Consider the following 18,186-nt stretch of genomic DNA (forward strand, 5'->3'; position numbering starts at 1 on the left):
AGTATTAATCCTCGGCGGGGACCCGGCCGAGGGGACCCCCCGACAGCGAGCCCCCGCCGCAGCCCATGAGGGCAGCGGGGGAGCGCGGCGGCGGCGGCGGCTGCGGCTCCTCCGGCGGCTCGGCGGCTCCGCGGCAGATGCGCCCCGGCGCCCAGGCTCTGACGCCCAGCTCGCCCCGGCGGCTGGAGGGAGATGCTCGCCCAGACCGCCGCTTCTGCGTGAGGAAGCACAAGGTAAGTAAGGCGCTGACCGCTCGCCCCGACCCCAAGAAATTCCCCGTCCGCTGGTTCTGCCGGCGGAAAACTTCGTAGGGATGAGGAGAAAGGCTGGCGCTGAGCGCCAGCGTTATGCAATAGCGTATGTGCCTGCCTGCGAACAGCTCCTGCATCCAGTAACTTTCGTGACAGATAAGGAGAGAATATCCCCATACGCGACTTTCTTCTAGAAAAATACCAGCGTTTCTTTGCCTGCTCCCCTTCCAGCGGTGCCTGGGAGGGGAGAGGGGTAGCTGGAGGATTTTTGGAGGATGCACGAAGTGCTTTGGCTTTTCACATGGCTGATGGCGAGGAACTACCGCTGCTTATTAACTTCAGCCGTCCTAATGAAGTGTCCGTACAGCGGCGATGGAGGAACACGGGATGTGTTCATCCCTGAACTTGCAGTACGGCACTTCATTAAAAGCCCAACCAACCCAAAAATCCTCCTCGAGGATTGAAGCTGCTGCTGTTCAGTGAAGTGTGCAGGGTTCTCCCGTTTTAACACACTCGCGTCCCCCATCACCATCACCGACCACACAGAAATCGGGGATGCCGTGGAAACGCCGTAGGAAAACGGGACAGAAGGGAGCAGGGAACCATCCCCAAAGTCACAGTCCTTGCATCCTTCAAGGCATCCTGAGCTTCCCGCTCTGCAATTCCATCGTGCCTCCCTCGCTAGTAAAAACCCTGTGCCGTGACCTCAGCGCCTGTTAATGCCATGTTTACGGGGAGTTACGGCAGCGAGGGGATGCAGGACTGCAGTTCCATGGGATCTGCCCGGGGGAGGCGGGGGGGCCGCCGGCCCCGGCAAAACAGGGACAGCTTGCACTGCTGGGAGCGGGGAATATATTCCCTGCTTATGTCACCGTCTCCCGAGGGCTCTGTCCCAAGGGAGCTGTGCCCCCCTCTCAGCTGCGAGTCGGAATAGGGAATGGAGCGCTTTGCTTTGACCTTGTGTGTCTAAGCAGCTTAAAATCCTGAACGGAGGAGAATTTAACTCATTAGGCTCTAGGACCTGTTTTTCCCAGCCTCGGAGAATCATTTCTTTTTCCCCCAGCTGAATGCCGGCAAGTGCTAAGGGAAAGCAAACCAGTAACAGGTCACGTCTGATATAAACTGGGAATTTATTCCCTCCTCTTAAGTGCTGGATCGTGCTCGGATTTAGCGGGCTGCCAGGAATGCTGCATGTATCAAGGTTAATATCTGGCTTCTAGATGAAAAAACTCCTAGCTCAAAATAAATAAATAAATAAAATAATCACATGATATGCAACTATGTCCTAGCCATGGACTGGGATTAATTTAATGTCAAATTCCAAGGCAACAGACCAATAGTAAAACTAGGAAATCAGGGAGAGGAATGGATCTCCTCACTCTTGGTGCTCCACCAGCCTGCTCGTGCCTGGCTGTCTGGACTACAACGATCTGCTCCCTCCGAGTACAAATAACAGTTCTAAGTTAAAAGCTGGGTCCTTCTCCTGGCATTAAAAATTCATATTTAAATGAAAATATCTCAGGGCTCAGGTATTACTAATTTATCACTTGGAGGGTGATATTCTGCTAAACAGTGGTGGCATAGGGTCCCTGATTCCAGGAGAAATCCATAATGTAGATTGCTAATCCAGACACTCAGATGGAATCGTTCTAATTCCAACAGTTCTAAAATAAAATTCCTGCCCCAGAGTTTAAGGTGCTGTTGCATTGAAAGCAACCTCCCTTCACATGATGGGGAAAGCTGATACTAAATCAGCTTTTTTTAGGGCTTTTTTGTAAGGATGTCATGATGCCCTTGATGAAAAATATTTGTTCTTTAGGACTCCATCATTATTAATGATGTGTGTTTTTAACGAGATGCTCGAGATAATTCTAATCCTGGATGGAATCAGGGCTTTTCCCTGGGACTGACACATACAAAACCACAAGAGAAAGTGTTCAGTTCCTTATTGAGAGGGCCAGCACTTAGCATTCAATGCACCCTAGTATTAATTGAGCTCACAAACAAGGAGCTCCTAGGATCCTTGCTGCTTTTTCCCCTAGTTAACCACTGCACTGACAGAGCATTTCTGCATGAGGGGCACACACTGCACATTCTATATTCTAATCTAGATATAATTAACTCAGCAAAAAGAGTGGTAAGTTCAGTGCAGAGGAGCACAGGGAAGGAGAACGTGGTGAAGGAGCCCCGGAGCTGCCCAAGTGCCGAGTCACGGAGCGTGCGTCACCTCGCAGACCAGACACCACTGGTCACCACCAGGACACTGCCTGGGAACCCAAAAACCCAAACTCAGCCAGGGACTGTGCAGAAGGCAAGGAAATACCAACACTAATGTTTGCTTCTGCAGGATTTAAAAGCCAACTTAGCCATGCCATTCCTTTGCCGTGACTGATGGGGAAACCACTCAGGGAAACCTGTGAGCATGCCAAAAATCCCTGCTAAAATGTAAGGATACCTCCACAGAGCTCTTGAGCTGTGATGTCTCAAGGCCATTCCTTACCCGAGCACAGGACAGGGAGAACTAGGGATGTATAGTCCCATAATTCACGCCCACTTGAAGAAATGACAGCAAATCTAGAATATCTGAGCCCATAAAAAATTCACGTGATTATCTGAACTAGCTATTAATAAAAAGCTCTTATATTCTACTTTATGACAGGCACGGTTTAAAGAACTGCTGAAAATTTGTCTGAGATATTAAAAAACATGTAAGCAACAAATCTATTTTATAGCTCAGTACTCCCCTGTATTTTAACTAATCAGTTTGCAAATTAAATAGGCTTTCTGAAAATGAAATCATGAGCATATTTTAAGGAAAAAATCATCTCAGAGTGATAAATTCAGTGGGAGCTCCACACTGAGCCTTCTGAAAACTGGTGCTTGCCTAGAAAATTCTGAATAACCTCTGAACACACACAGGTACAACTCCCTGGGTATTCACACTTGATTTTAAATTGTTATTGACCATACAGAAATTTGCTCAGAGCATTCTCTTATTGTAGTGGCACATCCCCATCTGAAGGCTGTTTACTCCAATTTTACTACATTTAGGCAGAAAAGTGATCCCTTAATACTCCTGAAGCAGTTCACTCTGTTCATGCTTTTGCATGAAAAACTGCTGAAAACTGTTTCCCATTAAGACATCCCAGCACAAGTCTCCCAGGCAAAGAGAACTGCGTGTAAAAATAACAATTCAGTGATCAATCAGCAACATTTGGTGTCCTCTTTGTGTTTTTCTCCCCCTTTAGTGGCACAAGACACCAAGCCTGATTTTACTCCAGTTTTTCCAGCTAAATCCACTGGGTTTGATACGGAGCAGTGTAGAGGAGTTAGGGCCATTTTCAAAGTCTGAATTAAACAGAGATGGATTAAAAAGACTGAAGACCTTCAAGTCTTGCTATGTTTAGGTGCAGATCCAAACTTCTACATCATAACAACAGATTTCTGTCCTGACAGGGAAGTGCTGGAGCGCTACCGTGTCCCTCTCCCCAGAGTTGCTGATTTCTGGTCTCAGCCTGTATCAAAAAATAGTTATTAAACATCTCAGAAACCCCAGCTTTAACTCATGTTTGTGACATCCATGGGCAGGAGAAGCAGGTTGCTGCAGTTATTTTTGCCTGCCCATGATTGCTGGAGCAAGCCTATAAATAAAGCCCACGTAGTTACCGAATTAAACCAGTTTAAAAACAAAAGCAGAGGAAGCTCTTTCCATCTGGTCTGAGCGAGCAGGAATTCTCACAAGCTCACCAAAAAAAAAGGAGTTACTTGTTTTGGGCTCTTGCCCACCTTCCCTGCTTGTTTTACAGCTGCCCTTCTCTCCTCTTCCATTTTTTTTTCCCAATTCTCATGTCAAGGTTGTGATGGCATTGCTTGGAACAATTTTGGGGAGGTCAAAGCTTATAAAGCCCAGCCATGGTGTAAATGACTTTTTAAAAGCTGGAACAGGGGCTTTCTGATGCCCAAGACAAACCTATTTAAGCAAGTGTGTGAATTCAGGACTGTATTTTAAAAGTTCATAACACAAGTAGTTTTGGTCTGGTAGGTTACTTTCTGGGAGAAGGAAGAAGAGGGAATTCAGTAAAATCCTTAATTTTGGTGTATTTATCTATGAATAAGCACAAAATCTACAACAAGCCCAAAGTCTCCTTCCAACCATTAGTAACTGGTTGTTCATACCCATTTTGTTATTACATTCATTATTCTCTCCTGCAAACAGAGAAGAGAAATGAATGAGGAGATATCCACGAGTACAGAAATTTAACTTGTGGATCAGTTGAATACATTTCTGTGTATCAAGGCCATCGGCAAATAAAACACAGCGATATCTCTATGGAGCTGACAAAGAGACAGATAAAACATCCCACTGCTGGAGAGAGTAATTCAGCAGAAATTATGCTTGAACTGCCTGCTCACAGTGATAACACTGATCCCTTCTGGAGACCGAGCCTAAACTGCTGAATTCCAGAGGAATCCGTGTGTTTTTGTTGAGCACATTGGTGAGAAGAACATTCCTGCATTCACAATTTGTAATAAAAGCACTCAGAGCCACAACAAAAGTGATGCAAATTATCTGTCTGGTGGCCAGTTGTGATGCCTTTCCCAGCCAAAAAATATCCTTGAGAGGGTCTTTAATTATTACTTTAATAAACTTCCTCATCATCCCTATCACAAACAGCCCATCCTAAAATCCAGAATCACAAAGTGGTTTGGGTTGGAAGGGCATTAAGGATCATCTCATTCCAACCCCTGCAATGGGCAGGGAAATCAGGTTTATTTTGAAATCCTGTTCCACATTATCCCAGGTCCACAACACCTGGGAGCAACGTACTCAGCAACTCCACACTGTATTTGCTTCCCTCTTCATTCCCCACGTAGCTCTTCCCACATGGCACCAAAACTGTGTCCCCTGCAATGAGCAATTTCCATCAGCCCTCTCCCAGAGTCCTGCTGTTTGATGAGAACCTGGGATTTGGGGAGTTTAAGACAACTTCCCCTCACACAAGACTGGCTCTTCCTGCCCAGGATTTCAAAAGCACCTTAGATCCAGCTTTGAGGAAGCTTTGCAGCTTTAGGGACTGTAATTCCCCTCAGCAACTGAAGCTTTTTGCTCTACTAGAACTCTTTTTTGGGTAACTAATGGGAATTTTTGTACAATGGTCTAGCAGGAATCAGACTGATCTGTGCAATTTCCCCAACGCCAGCACACTCAGATCCACCTGTACAGTGATAATTCAGAATTCCAGCAGAACCAGAACCTGCCTGAAACCAGAAACTTCAGGAATGTGCTCCTCAAGGTGACAAATGACACAGCTCTTACTTGGTGGCGACTGCTGCCAGCAGTGGAGTGCAAAAACGTATCTAGACAGATCCTATTCCCCAATTAACATGCTGCTAATGATGTCAGGTTTTAGACCTAAATTACCCAGCTGAGTTGTTCAACAACACTTCACACCCTCCCAAGCTTGTCTGCCTGGAACCCTGATCCAAGCAGGAAGAGCTGACGAGGATCTGATGCCTCACAAGCACTGACCCCGGGGATGTCACTGTCATCTCCCATCTGTAGGGATCACCTGCACTCCCAAAGAATGTTCTGAGCTGCAGAGCAAAATTAACGATGCAGGATCAAAGCCTGGAGCTGGGACCTGCTTATCTGCTTTCTCCTCTTCACCCAATGCTTGAAAATGTCTGATGAAGGAACAAAACCAGCTGCAGTTCCTGGAGATCTCAGAGTCTCCAAGGCCAGGCTGGACAGGGCTTGGAGCAACCTGGGACAGTGGAAGGTGTCCCTGCCCATGGCAGGGTTTGGGATGAGATGATCTTTAAGGTCTTTTCCAACCCAAACCATTCCATGATTCTGTGTTCTCAGCATTCAGCTCCCTCTGTGCAGAGCTCTGACAGTTTTACAACCCTGTTGGTCAAAGCTAAAGAGCAGCACTGCTTTTTCCTTGTCATTTGCCTGCTTTTTTTTCCCCCTTAGACACCCACAAAACCTATTGATGTCAACTAAGAACAATTAAACTTAGTATTCAACAGTAATGCCAATAAGGAACTGCCTTAAACCCTTGTTTTTAACAACCTGCCCTTTAAATTATTTACCAGAAAGTCCCATAAAAATGAAAAACCTTCCAGTGCAAGTCCTGTGGCTTTTGGACTCCTGCAAGCCAGGAGAGTGTGAGCAGAACTATTAGGGATTCTCCTAGCAACCCCTCCTCAGCAGCATCCTGCTCTTCTTCCTCCCCCTGGAGCAGGGACAAAACCTTGCCCAGATTTTCATGTAAAAAACAAAATAATGCTAAAGAAACCTTCCCTGCTCTCGTCCTGAGAGCCAGAGCTGCAGAGCACAGGGAGAAAAATCAGCATCGCTCTCTTCACAGCGGCATTATTTTTTCCAGTCCACTAAATCCCAGCAAATGTTTGAGATCAGAACACTCTGAATTCACAGGGAGTATCTTGTGACATTGCTTTTGTTCCGTGGGGAAGTTAATAGTTATTAACTCACCCATAAGTCTACACTGGTTTTAGTGCAAGTGCAAATCTCCTGTTAATGGTGCTATTCCTTGCAAAATTCTGTTATGGGGAAAAGAACCCTTATTTTCCAGAATTTTATCACATTGAATGGATTCCTTTTAATTTTATGCATGGAACAATATAGGAAGCAACAAAACCTAAGTATTATTAAAATTTGTGTTCCAAAAGCATAGTAGAGATGTCAAAATTAAAGAAAATTGTCTCTACCAGCTTCATTCAGGGAAACTGGCTTGGTTTGTAAAGAAAATTTTAAGTAGTTTATCCTCCAGTAGATTCCTGTTTTATCTAAAAGTCTCCAGGCTTATTAAATCGTACATTTTATTTGTTGCCACTTAGTTCTGAAGCTGAAGCTCACAAGAGCATTTAAATGCATTTATTGGGTATCTCAGCCATAAGCTATGACTTTATACATCATTCTCACAGAGCCTGCCAATGGATGAGAGAGGGAAAAGACAAATCCAATGCCACAGGATCCTGATAATTCCAAGGAAGACTTCCAAGGCACTTGGAAATGCAGCAGTAAGGATGACTTGGGTATTGAGCAGTAAATAAGGAAGTTCAAGAGAGACAAAACTCAAGTTCAGAGCCGCAGGGTTTCAAAACAGAGTTAAAAAAAAAATACTGGTTTGACATTTAGCAGCACTGCTAAGTCTGTTATTCTACATGAACGATTCTGTGATGAAATAAAGACAGGCTGGGCTACCCCAGCAGTTTTCATAATAATCCTCTCATCAGTATTTTTTATCCCCTAAAAACGGGCAATACCTGCAATCCTCAGATTTATCTGGAAGTCAGAATTTCTCCTCAGTCCTTCTGTATTAAAATTTCCTAACACAGGCAAAGTTTCAGCAAACAACTTTTGTAATTAATAACTGCCTAAGATACATATTTTCCAATGTTTTTATCATGGCAGTCTTTTTTACTGGACATTACTTTTAGGATGATACTAAATAATTTTCAAGTTTCTAATATAACACTGTCAGATAATTAACAATTAGATTCCTTTGAAAAGAATAAAAATACTCATTTAGTGAAGGCAAAATATATGGGATATTTAGAATTAACATTAGGTTTCTATACTGGATTTGTTTCTACAAAGTAAATCTGAGTTTCTTTCTGCTCTTTATTTTTAACAGTATAATTGGATAAATATTCCATGGATACACTTATGACTTATAGACATCAAACAGTTTTTGACAAGTAAGTGGTTTAAGGTGGTATTTAGGCATATAAAATTTTATCTGAGGCAGTGGAGATTTCTCAGGAGAATGTCCAGCCTGGAAAAATCCAGAAGCCTAAAGATGCTGCAGATCACGTCCCACTTTCCGTGCAAAAAGCCAATTATTTGCAATTCCCTGCATTATTTTAAGCCAGTCCATCCATCCATCCACAAAGTCCTGTGTGCTCTTAATACGTGCACAGATGTTTCCAGCTGCATCTCCAAAGCCTTCGCTTGCTCTGGAAACCCAAGGACTGAAATCTGTGCCTTTCATCTGCATTTGGAACCTGCTAAATTTAAGCCCACTCTGGGTATTAACACATCCTGAATCTGCTTCTGTGTCATAAAACTGACAGGAATAAAATGGAAATTGGAAGGTGAGTTCCAAATCTCCTCTCCCCTCACTGACCAATCAGTCTGGAAATCTCACACTGTAATTCTCCTCCCAGAGCAGTGACTCTGCAGAGTTTGGGATGCAGAGGGAAGGTCCTGCAAAGATTTGTGCCACCTAACTGGTGGTTTGTGTAATTACCCAAAGATTTTATACCCACTCAAAGCTTCTCTGTGCATCACTTTTTAGTTATTATTATTATTATTTAATAGTTTATTTCCATATTCAGACATAGAGGGATGCTGCTTAAGGGTAATCAGACTCAAGTTTATAAACAAATCAAGGCTAAAAACTGAAAAACTAAGCTTATGATTACTTAAATATTTAGTTTAGCAAATCAGCTCTTTGTTTGGAGTAAGTACAGATAAAAAGTTGAACTCTATTATCTGCATGCAATTGGCATCTGCAACTAAAATTCAAATTCAAAGGCTTTATTACCCCCCTGACAGCACGAGCCATAAACTGAGCAACTCCAGCTCAGTAGTTTCCTCAAGTATCCGAAAACCCTGCAGAGATAACAGTGTGGCAGTGCCTAAATAAGCCAAAACAGGAGGCAAGACTTTGTCCAAACCAAAAATGAAACCGAACAGGAAATATTTTAACAACTCTTCCCTGTGAAGTGTTTAACTCACAATTGACTCTTTCCTCAACTGTTCTTTTATCAGCTGAGCACAGAGAGTTCCCCCTCAGAGACACCAGGATCCGAGCAAGGCTTCAAAAAAAATCTACTTCTTTTGGTTGTTGTCATTCTTAATCACAGATATCTCTAAAATTGTTACTCCCAGCTACTAGTGGGAATAAAAAACTCTGGATCAGCTAAATCAATCAGGCCTGTGCAGTTGGAACAAGCAATTTGGTGAAGAATCAATTTATTGGCTATTAAAGACACACACAAAATTAACTGCAGAATGATGTTCCTCATTTATCTACTCTGGAGGATATCTCCAGACTCCTGGTTTCAGCTGGGTTGTGGACTCCATGAATTCCATGGGAAGTCATCCCAAACAAACCCAGCCATCCTGCAGCCCCCAAAAATTATGGGATTCAAGTGGGAGGTAAAATAATCTGAAAACTGAGACAGGTCACAGAGACTAATGAAATATCAAGCCAATACTTGAAAATGAATTGCATGTTAATGGATCCTGCTGTCAAATAACCAAGTGCCCAAAAACTCACTTTGACAACTCCAAGGAATCCTAAGAGATGGTGACTTTCAGAGCTAACAGCCAATTTTTGTAGCCTTTTAGGGTAAAAATGTGGCTTTTTCAGACACAGTCACTGAATATTTCACATCTCTGTGAATGCAGCATTTAATTTTTGCCACAATTTCTTGGGAGCTCAGAAACTCCCACTGGCAGATTTGGAACTAATGGCTGTTGTGCTCTTGTATGTAGGGTTATTTTTGGTCAACTCATTCATTTACCAGACTGTTGTGGAAAATTTGCTGCCAGTAGTTCTGAAGTGCAGAGGTTTGGGGTTCAACCGCAGTTTTTACAATAGATTTTCATGTGGTCTAGCTGCAAGCTGAAGGACCAGGTTTGTATCTTAGCCAGCACTTTTTTCACTACAACTTCCCAAATTCCAGCCCTAGATAGACAAAAAGATGGACAGCCCTACCTGCTCTGCTTGCAGAATGTCCCTCAAATAAAGGCACTCACAAACACAATTACAATTAAAATACAGCCCAAAGCAGCCAGGAGAGGACACTGATGTTCCCCCACAACCAACTCCTTATTTAGGATTTCAACTGGAACAAAAAATTCCTTACACTCAAATGTAGTTGAATTGTTCCCCTCAAAATCTGTCACTATTTTAACCTCATGTTTTAAGGGCACAGGGATAACTGATCTTACTCCCTACCCTGCTTTTATCTTCAGACTCCCCCTTAGAATTTCCATTTTTTTCTCTCTTTTCCCCCAAAACAGGGACTTGGTCACCTTGGTATCAGATCTTAGGCTTGTATGTATAAAATATCCAGTTGAAAACTGGGATCTGGCAATCTCAGATTCCATTATTTGAGTGGTTTTGTCCTGAATTTTCTCTTCTTTTTGCTTCTTCTACAGACTTTGCGCTACATCAGTCACAGAAAAATTTCTTCCCCTTCTCCAGCGACTGCTGTTCCCTCACCACTCCCTGAGCATCACAAGTCAGACAGAAAAAGGCAAACTAGGGGGATTCTGGAATATTTCAGTTCCTTCTTCACAAATTGCCGGGGCCAGGGAATTTAAACATGAAAAAAAAAACTTTAAGTAATGACACGTTTTCATGAGATTTTTGACCCAGAAAAACTAGGGGGATTCTGGAATATTTCAGTTCCTTCTTCACAAATTACCAGGGCCACGGAATTAAAACATGAAAAAAACATTAAGTAATGACATGTTTTCATGAGATTTTTTACCCAGAAGTCCAACCTTGGACTCTGTGCCATGCACATCTGTGTGTGTCTTTAGGGAAGTGTTACTTTTACTTTAAACCTCATAAACATTCAGTTTTCAATTGGAAATTATTTCCCCATTAAGTTTTCTTACTTTAAATATAGACTAGTCAAGGATTCATTCCCTCGTGCCCCTGAGTTAGCTTTCTAAAACAGATGCTATTATGGCACTTAACTCTTCAAGAGTTTCACATATTTTATTAAATAGACAAAGGAATTTTAATTAAAAACATATTTCAAGTACACCTGAAAGTCCCTTTACTTGTTTTACATTGTACTCCCGAGTCCCTCAGAGGGTTTCAGCAGGAGATATATGCAGAATGTTTGGATTAAGTGGGAATTTGGTAATTCAGCAAGTCTCAGGGAGAAATTTGCACAACAGGAAAGTAAAAATTACAACTTCAAATGAGGTGTAAAAATGAAATCTTAATTATGCAGCTACTCCAGATCTCCTATGATCTGTACAACCATTGGGGTTTGGGGGTTTTTTTGGATATATGCTCTGTTAAGCAGTTGGCATCTTCTCCTCCTTGAGGAGGAGCTTATATTTCAATGGCAGATTAAGCAATTTCTGTGATTCATCACAGGTTTGGAGGTTTTTAGTGCTTCAGGATTTTTTGGGATAAGCAGCTGTATCATAAAGGCACATTACTGCTTCTAGGAAAAGATGAGTTGTTTTGCATTTGAAGCAAAAGCTTAATTGATGCACTGCTGACTTCCTCCAAAACTTCACTAATTCATAAATTTTACACACCCAGCATTACCAACCAGTTGCTAATAATAATTAATCTGTACTCAGTTTTAGTCACATGGATTTTTTTTATAAAAATCCAAATAATGACACCTCTAATGATCAACTGATTCCTTGCAAAGAATGCTGAATACATTACACAGCAGAAATGTGTTTGGTAAGCAAGCACACTCATGCCAGTTGGACACTTCTTGCTATTAAACATTTGCATTAAAGGAGAATTAAGGGTGGGCAGAGCTCTCAACTTTTCTTCACTTGGTTTTCAATTTCCCTGTAGTTTTTACTAACTATCAGGTAAATTCAGAGGACTGGCTTCCTGGGAGCACATATTCCTGAAGGAAATTGCTTCCTGGGAAGCCTTGGCATGACAGCCATTGTCCTATCCTGGGAAAATAGTTGTGGAAAAACTTCTGGGAACGGGAAATCTCCTCTCTGAGGAGCAGGTGTTCATAACAGATTAAGATAAAAAATGATTAAGATCCAAATCTCTAGAAAATCACCAAGGGCTGCGACTCAATGGAATTGAGCGCATCGGTTGCGAGTCACATCCATTTCAGTGGGATCACAGGAACGTGGCTTAAATATTGCAAAAACCTCAGGGGAAAAAGTAACATTTCTGTTGTAACTTGAGGCTTTTTACACTGTTTTTGGCTGCAGGCATCATGGTGAGTAAGGAGCCCAGCAAATGCTTACTCACCGCCTCGGACAGCGACGTCGAGCCCGCGGCTTCCCTGGCGCTGGAGATGAAATACGCGCTGGATCCCAACCGGCAGATCAAGAAACGGAACAAAGCCCTCCAGGTGAGGTTTAAGGATATCTGCGAGGCCCAGAACGAGCAGAGGGACAAGCAGCTCTCCACCTCCTCCTCGCAGGACCCCGACAAGAAGGAGGCCAAGGCCATCTCCTACAAGACGGCCTATCGCAAGTACATGACGGTGCCCGCCCGCAGGTCCATCCCCAACGTCACCAAGAGCACAGGAGTCCAGACTTCCCCTGATCTCAAAAAGTGCTACCAGACCTTCCCTCTGGACCGGAAAAAAGGGAATATTCTGAAAAGCGCCGCGACTGTGGACACGTTACCGAGCGAGAACAACGGGTTCCTGATCGAGGTGAAGGACAGGGAGGGCCGGGGCTCAGGCGAGGCCGCGGCGTGGGGCAGGAAGGCCGGCAGCCTGCAGACGGCCGAGTTCATCTCCCACATCTCCGAGCGCGCCGCGCACGACAACGGCGCCGAGGCCTGGAAAAGCAGCGATTTGCACAGTTCTCCCAAAGAGCCTCCTCCTCCTCCTCCACCCAACTTGGCCGAGCCCGGCGAGGAGGAGCCGGCACGGCCGCCCGGCCGGGGCAGAGCGGCGGTGGCGCGGCTGGGGAGCGACGAGGCCGCCCAGCCCCTCCACGGGAGGGTCTTCAAGACAGAAGTGGCCACCGTTTACCTGCCGGCCTCGCAGCCCGACCTGCCCGGCCTGGGCGACTGGGGGCCGTGCCCCGAGGAGGACGACAAGAGGACGGTGCAGCTGAACGGGGTGCAGCCCCTGGCCGGAGATGCCCGAGCGTGCGCGGCGCGGGCGCAGTGCCCGGCCCCCGAATGTAGTGACCAGAGCCTGCAGGTCAACGTGGCGCCCATGGAGGAGAGCCAGCCCTGCCGGACGGCCGTGGCCATGAGCCAGGAATGCCAACAAATCGTGCCTCACACCGAAGTTGTGGACTTGAAAGCGCAGCTTCAGATGATGGAGAACCTGATCAGCTCTAGTCAGGAGACCATCAAAGTGTTGTTGGGTGTTATACAGGAGCTAGAGAAGGGAGAAGCTCACAGGGAAGGGTGAGTAGAAGCTTTTTTAATGAGTATGAGCTGATTGAAATGTCTTTTCCACCTTGAGTTTGCTGATGCCAACGCGTCCCTGCTGCAGCGCACGTGGCGCTCCTCACACGGAGTTTTGCTGCTGTAGGAGAAACCCGCCAGCAGCATTCAGATTGCTATCTGCCAGTCCCAGGGTGTAATTAAGTAATTATTTAACGAAGGGCCCATAATACATCTTCTTGTGCCTTTTCTAAGGAGCACGGAACGAGCTGCTCTCCAAACAGGATTAGCGAGGATGTTTTCACATCAGCAACTTGCATTAGCCATAATTCCTCACACGGCATGAAAAGCAGCAGCCAAACCTTAATTCTGTAAGAGACTTACCTTTTTAAGATTAAGGGATATTATTACAACTCCTAATGTAATTCCCTTAATGGCGTATGAGTCTCGTCTGGTTTCCTTTCACCTGAATTTTTCATGGTGTTTTTATCAAAAGGAAATGAAATGAAAACTTTGAATATCAAAGTCTTCTTCATAATTTTCACACAGCCCCAAACACAACAAACCCAAGCAGAAAGAAACTAAACTGTGTTTATCCCTGGCTTTCATTATTTAAATTAACCCATAAGGCATTAAAAATACTGAAACTGTAACTCAGTACAACCTTTAGTCTTTACCTGGACGGTTCAACCCATCTTTTATCATCTTAACAAATATTTTGCAGACTGAATCACCTTAGTTCACTCATCTTTATTCAGTGAACATACCTCAAAATGTATGTGTGCTGTTTGTGTGTTTTGAAATTCTTCTGTAGTTCAATCATAATTTGCCAGAAGAGATCAGGACTTTAAAATTAAAAAACCAGCAGTTCATTCTACTTGAAGCAGCAGCTGCTTTTGTTTGAGTCAGAAAGGTACATCTTTAATTTAAATTTCTTTAGGAATGTAGGAATCATGTCAATGCTTAAACTCAACACGTTTGGCATTAAAAGTCATCTTAGTTGGATCCTGCTGTCAACATGGCCGTTGTGTTGTTAGTTTATTTTACAGCTGGTTATATTATTATTTGTATCCTTATCAATTATCAATATCAAGGACCTTATCAAGTCCTGGATAATCACACTGGGACGTTTCTTGGCCTACCCGAAAGCCACACAGGTTTCAATGAACTTAAAGATCTTTTCCAACTGAAACAACTCTATAATTCAATTTTTTTTAAAAATTATTATTCAAAAAAAGAACTCCCCTGATTTTCTCAGGTTAGAGAAACTGCAGGAGCTTTGGCAAGAAGTGCCAAGCTGCTTTTCAAATCACAAAGCACAGAAAACTATTTCATCATCATCATAACTCATCACCCGCTCGTCGAGAACCCTGAGTGCACAAACACCCACACCACCTCCACCTGCTATAAATATTCTGCTTCCTCCACACAATTACATATCCAAATTTTATCCCTTCCCAAAGACAGTACAGCCACAGGTGCAACAAACGCAGACTTTTTATTGCCCTGACAGAGCAGAGCTGTTAATGCAGCCAGCGTTAGCAGTGGATCTCTGCCCTTGGCACAAAACAGATCTTGGCCAAACTGTCCAGGATTGTCTTCAGATAATTCCTCCGCAGCTGTCAGCCTTACAAAGCTGTATTAGCCCTAAAATGGTGAAATTATCCATAAATCCCAGTTTAGAGTATCTTTACATCTCTTAGACTCGTGCACTGGAGTTTACAAGACTCCATCTGACCAAGAAGAGCCCATTTATTAGCACTGCTTTACGCTTGGAGCCACTTCCAGCTGCTCCTGCACGTGCCCCAGACCTGCTCCCTCCCTGCTGGGCACAGAGGGTGTCAGGATGGAGAAAAAAAAAAGGGAGATGCACACTTGTACATTTTCATATCCCTGCATTCCAGAGCCCTCTGATTTTGTGGCTGTTGGATGATTTGGAAGGAGACTGCACAGCTTTGTGCTCGGGACCTTCCGCAGTGATGCCTCTCTCCAGAGCTGGGAGAACACTCTGTTCTCCTGCAAACACCAACACATCATTAACACAAAGCCTGTCTTTATCCCCAGCTCCCTCAAATTACACAACTCCTGCAATAATAGGCTGCCCTATCCTTTTATTAGAATAATTCTTGCCAACTGCTGCATTCATCCTACACCATCTTTGCCACAGACCCTGTGTAAACTATTACATATCTCCTCAGTGCCAGCATATTGAGCTTTTTTCCTGCTATAACCAGGTTTTAGGTCAGTTTAGATGAAGAAATTAAAGCAGTTCTGCTGTTTATTGTAGCATCCTCCATCTGCTAGAACAGCAAGAGATGTTTTGTATTTATGGAACTCACCTGCTTTTTGGATGTACATTAAATTCCTTACAATAACACACTACAAGAAACAAATACAAGTAGCACGCTGCTGGGAAAGGGAAAAAGATATGAAGGAAAAAAAAACCACCAAAAGCAAAAAACATAGCCCCAACTAAATTTCTTAATCAGATTTTTCTGCCTTTAAGGAAATCAGTGTTCTTTAAGTGCTGTTGCAGTGCCACGGGACTGGTGCTCAGTGGATTCATTTTCACTAATACGCTGTAGGTCCTGAACTGCTATTACTGCAATTCATCACTAAATGAGTCGATGCCAGCAGAACTGTAGCAGCATCTCTGAAGGCAGCAGCCTCATCCTTTGGGTGCCTATCATCTATGTGTGCTTTTGAAAATGTCAGTGCTCCATCATGTGCAATTAGCAACAACAGCCAGCACTCAACTCTGCTTGAAGGGAAAGGGAAAGCCACTGGAGCAAGAGGAGAAACACAAAAACTGTGATCCCCTTCCCAGTATCAAAGGACATTATTAAAATTCTGTGTTATGTGCATCATTATTTACTAAATCCTTGGCAAAATGGCTGTTCTATCTCTCTCTGTGGAAGCTTCTACAAAAAAAGCAAATTACATCCCAGCAAACATTGCTGGATGCCTTAAGTCATGCATGAAGGAAGTGCAGAGCTGCAGCTTCAATTAAGAGTCCCAGCTCAGAGTTAAAAAAACATTGAATATTACATGATGCAGGGTGCAGCTTTACAACACAAACCCAGCTTTATGCTCCAGTTTTATTCTGATACATTATCAGCGATCTCACTTTACAGACATATTTGTCTGTGTTCAGAGGGAGAATTTCGGAAGCCAAATGTGTGGAGCATCACTAAGGCTGACAGGACTGCAAGCACAATGCAAGTTAATCATTCTAAAACCTGGCTAACAAAGATCTGTGAAATACAGAACAGAAGATGAGCACATAATCAGAATTACTTTGCTGCTGGAGAACAGCAGTGACCTGCTCTTTAAATCCTTCCCGTGGAAGGAACAGTAATCTGGGCCCTCCTCATTATACAACAAATCAGCAATTTTAATAAACAAAGTACTCAATTTGCCACACAAAAACAAGTCACAGTATTTTGACTCTGCCAGGCCAAATGCTACACACTAGACAAGAGTTAAATGAACCTGTTTCAGAGCTAATTTACATTCCTCTATTAGTCAGCAGTGGTTCAGGAATTTAAAGAGCTCTCAACAAACTCCTTCGAAGACGTCGTCATGGATGGAATTTAAATGTCATTGCACGTTTTTCAATGACTCAGGGAATTTTGTGCCTCACATGCTAATTTCTGAGCAGAAAATAAGCCCATATTGTGTGTCTGGATGGAGGTTTGCACCCAAGGGAAGAGGAGAGCAAGGAGCATCCTCACCCAAATGCTGTCTGAGCAGCCCTGCCAGCACTGGTCCTCAAGGTCACCCAAACTGATCCTCCTGCTCAGCAGAGATGGCAAATCCAAGTCAGGGAGCCAAAGCAATTATTGCCTGGGTTGTTTGCTCTGCTCCCAGCTCAGCTCTTCAGAGCAGACCAAGGAGACAGAGCAAATCAAGGCAGGAACAACCTTCAGCCCCCCATCTTCCAAACTGGAGTTCCTTATTTCACACTGGAGAAAAGGAAGCTTAAAAGAGTTTACAAGAGCAGAGCCTCTGAAAGCACAGCCTTTGGCAGTGATGTGCCAGCTGCAGGAATGACAGCACAGGGCTTGGTTTGGGATTTCCCCCCTCAGTGGCTTTGTTTTGATTTTTTTTCAATTACAGCCCTGGCAAAGGGAAGGTTTAACAGGATCATTTCTAAGAGAAAACCTGGAAATGGAGGGAAACAACAGATAAGCTTAACTACAAAAGACAGCTCACTAGAAATAAATACATGAAAAGCAGAAAGAATACAGCAAATTGCATCTGGGATGCACAAATTGTCTCATACTCTCAGTGACTCCAGGTTTTGGGACACTGTAAGAACAGCTTGAGAAGAGGACTGTGATGAGTGCCTTTATTTCCTGCTGTGACCTTTTCACATCCATCCATTCTGCCTGGAATCACCTCTGAAATGGTCACACTGGTTTCATTATCCCCAAAACCACCTCCTCAATTCTTCCCCCTTTCCTCTCTCTGGAGCTGCTGTATTTTTTTGTAATTTTTTTATGTTCTATTTTTTTGTATTTTTGCATCATTTACAGATCATTCCCAAACACCTCGGAATCTGTAATAATCCACCTTCCTGAGGCAGAGCCAGGGAATTTCACTGGATGCACCTTCCTTAGCCAAGAAAAAGGAGTCATTTTGTACAAATCAGAGCTTTGTGGACCTTGTGATCCTTGGGCCAGTGATGGTTGAGTGCTTCTCACTCAGCCCAAAGCAGGAGCAGTACAAAGACACCAAAAGCCCATTTACCTGCCCTCAACATAAGAAATTTGGTTTTCCAAGCTCTGAACCAGCCTTTTCCTGCTCCCCAA

General features: G+C 43.7%; 2 protein-coding genes across 3 annotated transcripts in view; one reads left to right on the forward strand and one right to left on the reverse strand.

Moving 5' to 3' along the window:
• Nucleotides 1-18,186, reverse strand: part of DOCK1 (dedicator of cytokinesis 1) — a 266,436-nt gene that overhangs the window by 134,285 nt on the left and 113,965 nt on the right. The window lies entirely within an intron of this gene.
• INSYN2A (inhibitory synaptic factor 2A) overlaps nucleotides 114-18,186 on the forward strand; it is a 36,398-nt gene continuing 18,325 nt past the window's right edge. The window contains exons 1-2 of the mRNA XM_041461038.1: nucleotides 114-233; nucleotides 12,232-13,393. Coding sequence (XP_041316972.1) covers nucleotides 12,237-13,393 — 1,157 coding nt within the window. The 5' untranslated portion in view covers nucleotides 114-233; nucleotides 12,232-12,236. The remainder of the gene's footprint in view (nucleotides 234-12,231; nucleotides 13,394-18,186) is intronic.

This window comes from Pyrgilauda ruficollis, unplaced genomic scaffold (genome assembly GCF_017590135.1).
Source record: "Pyrgilauda ruficollis isolate IOZ18807 unplaced genomic scaffold, ASM1759013v1 scaffold15, whole genome shotgun sequence".
Taxonomy (NCBI): domain Eukaryota; kingdom Metazoa; phylum Chordata; class Aves; order Passeriformes; family Passeridae; genus Pyrgilauda; species Pyrgilauda ruficollis.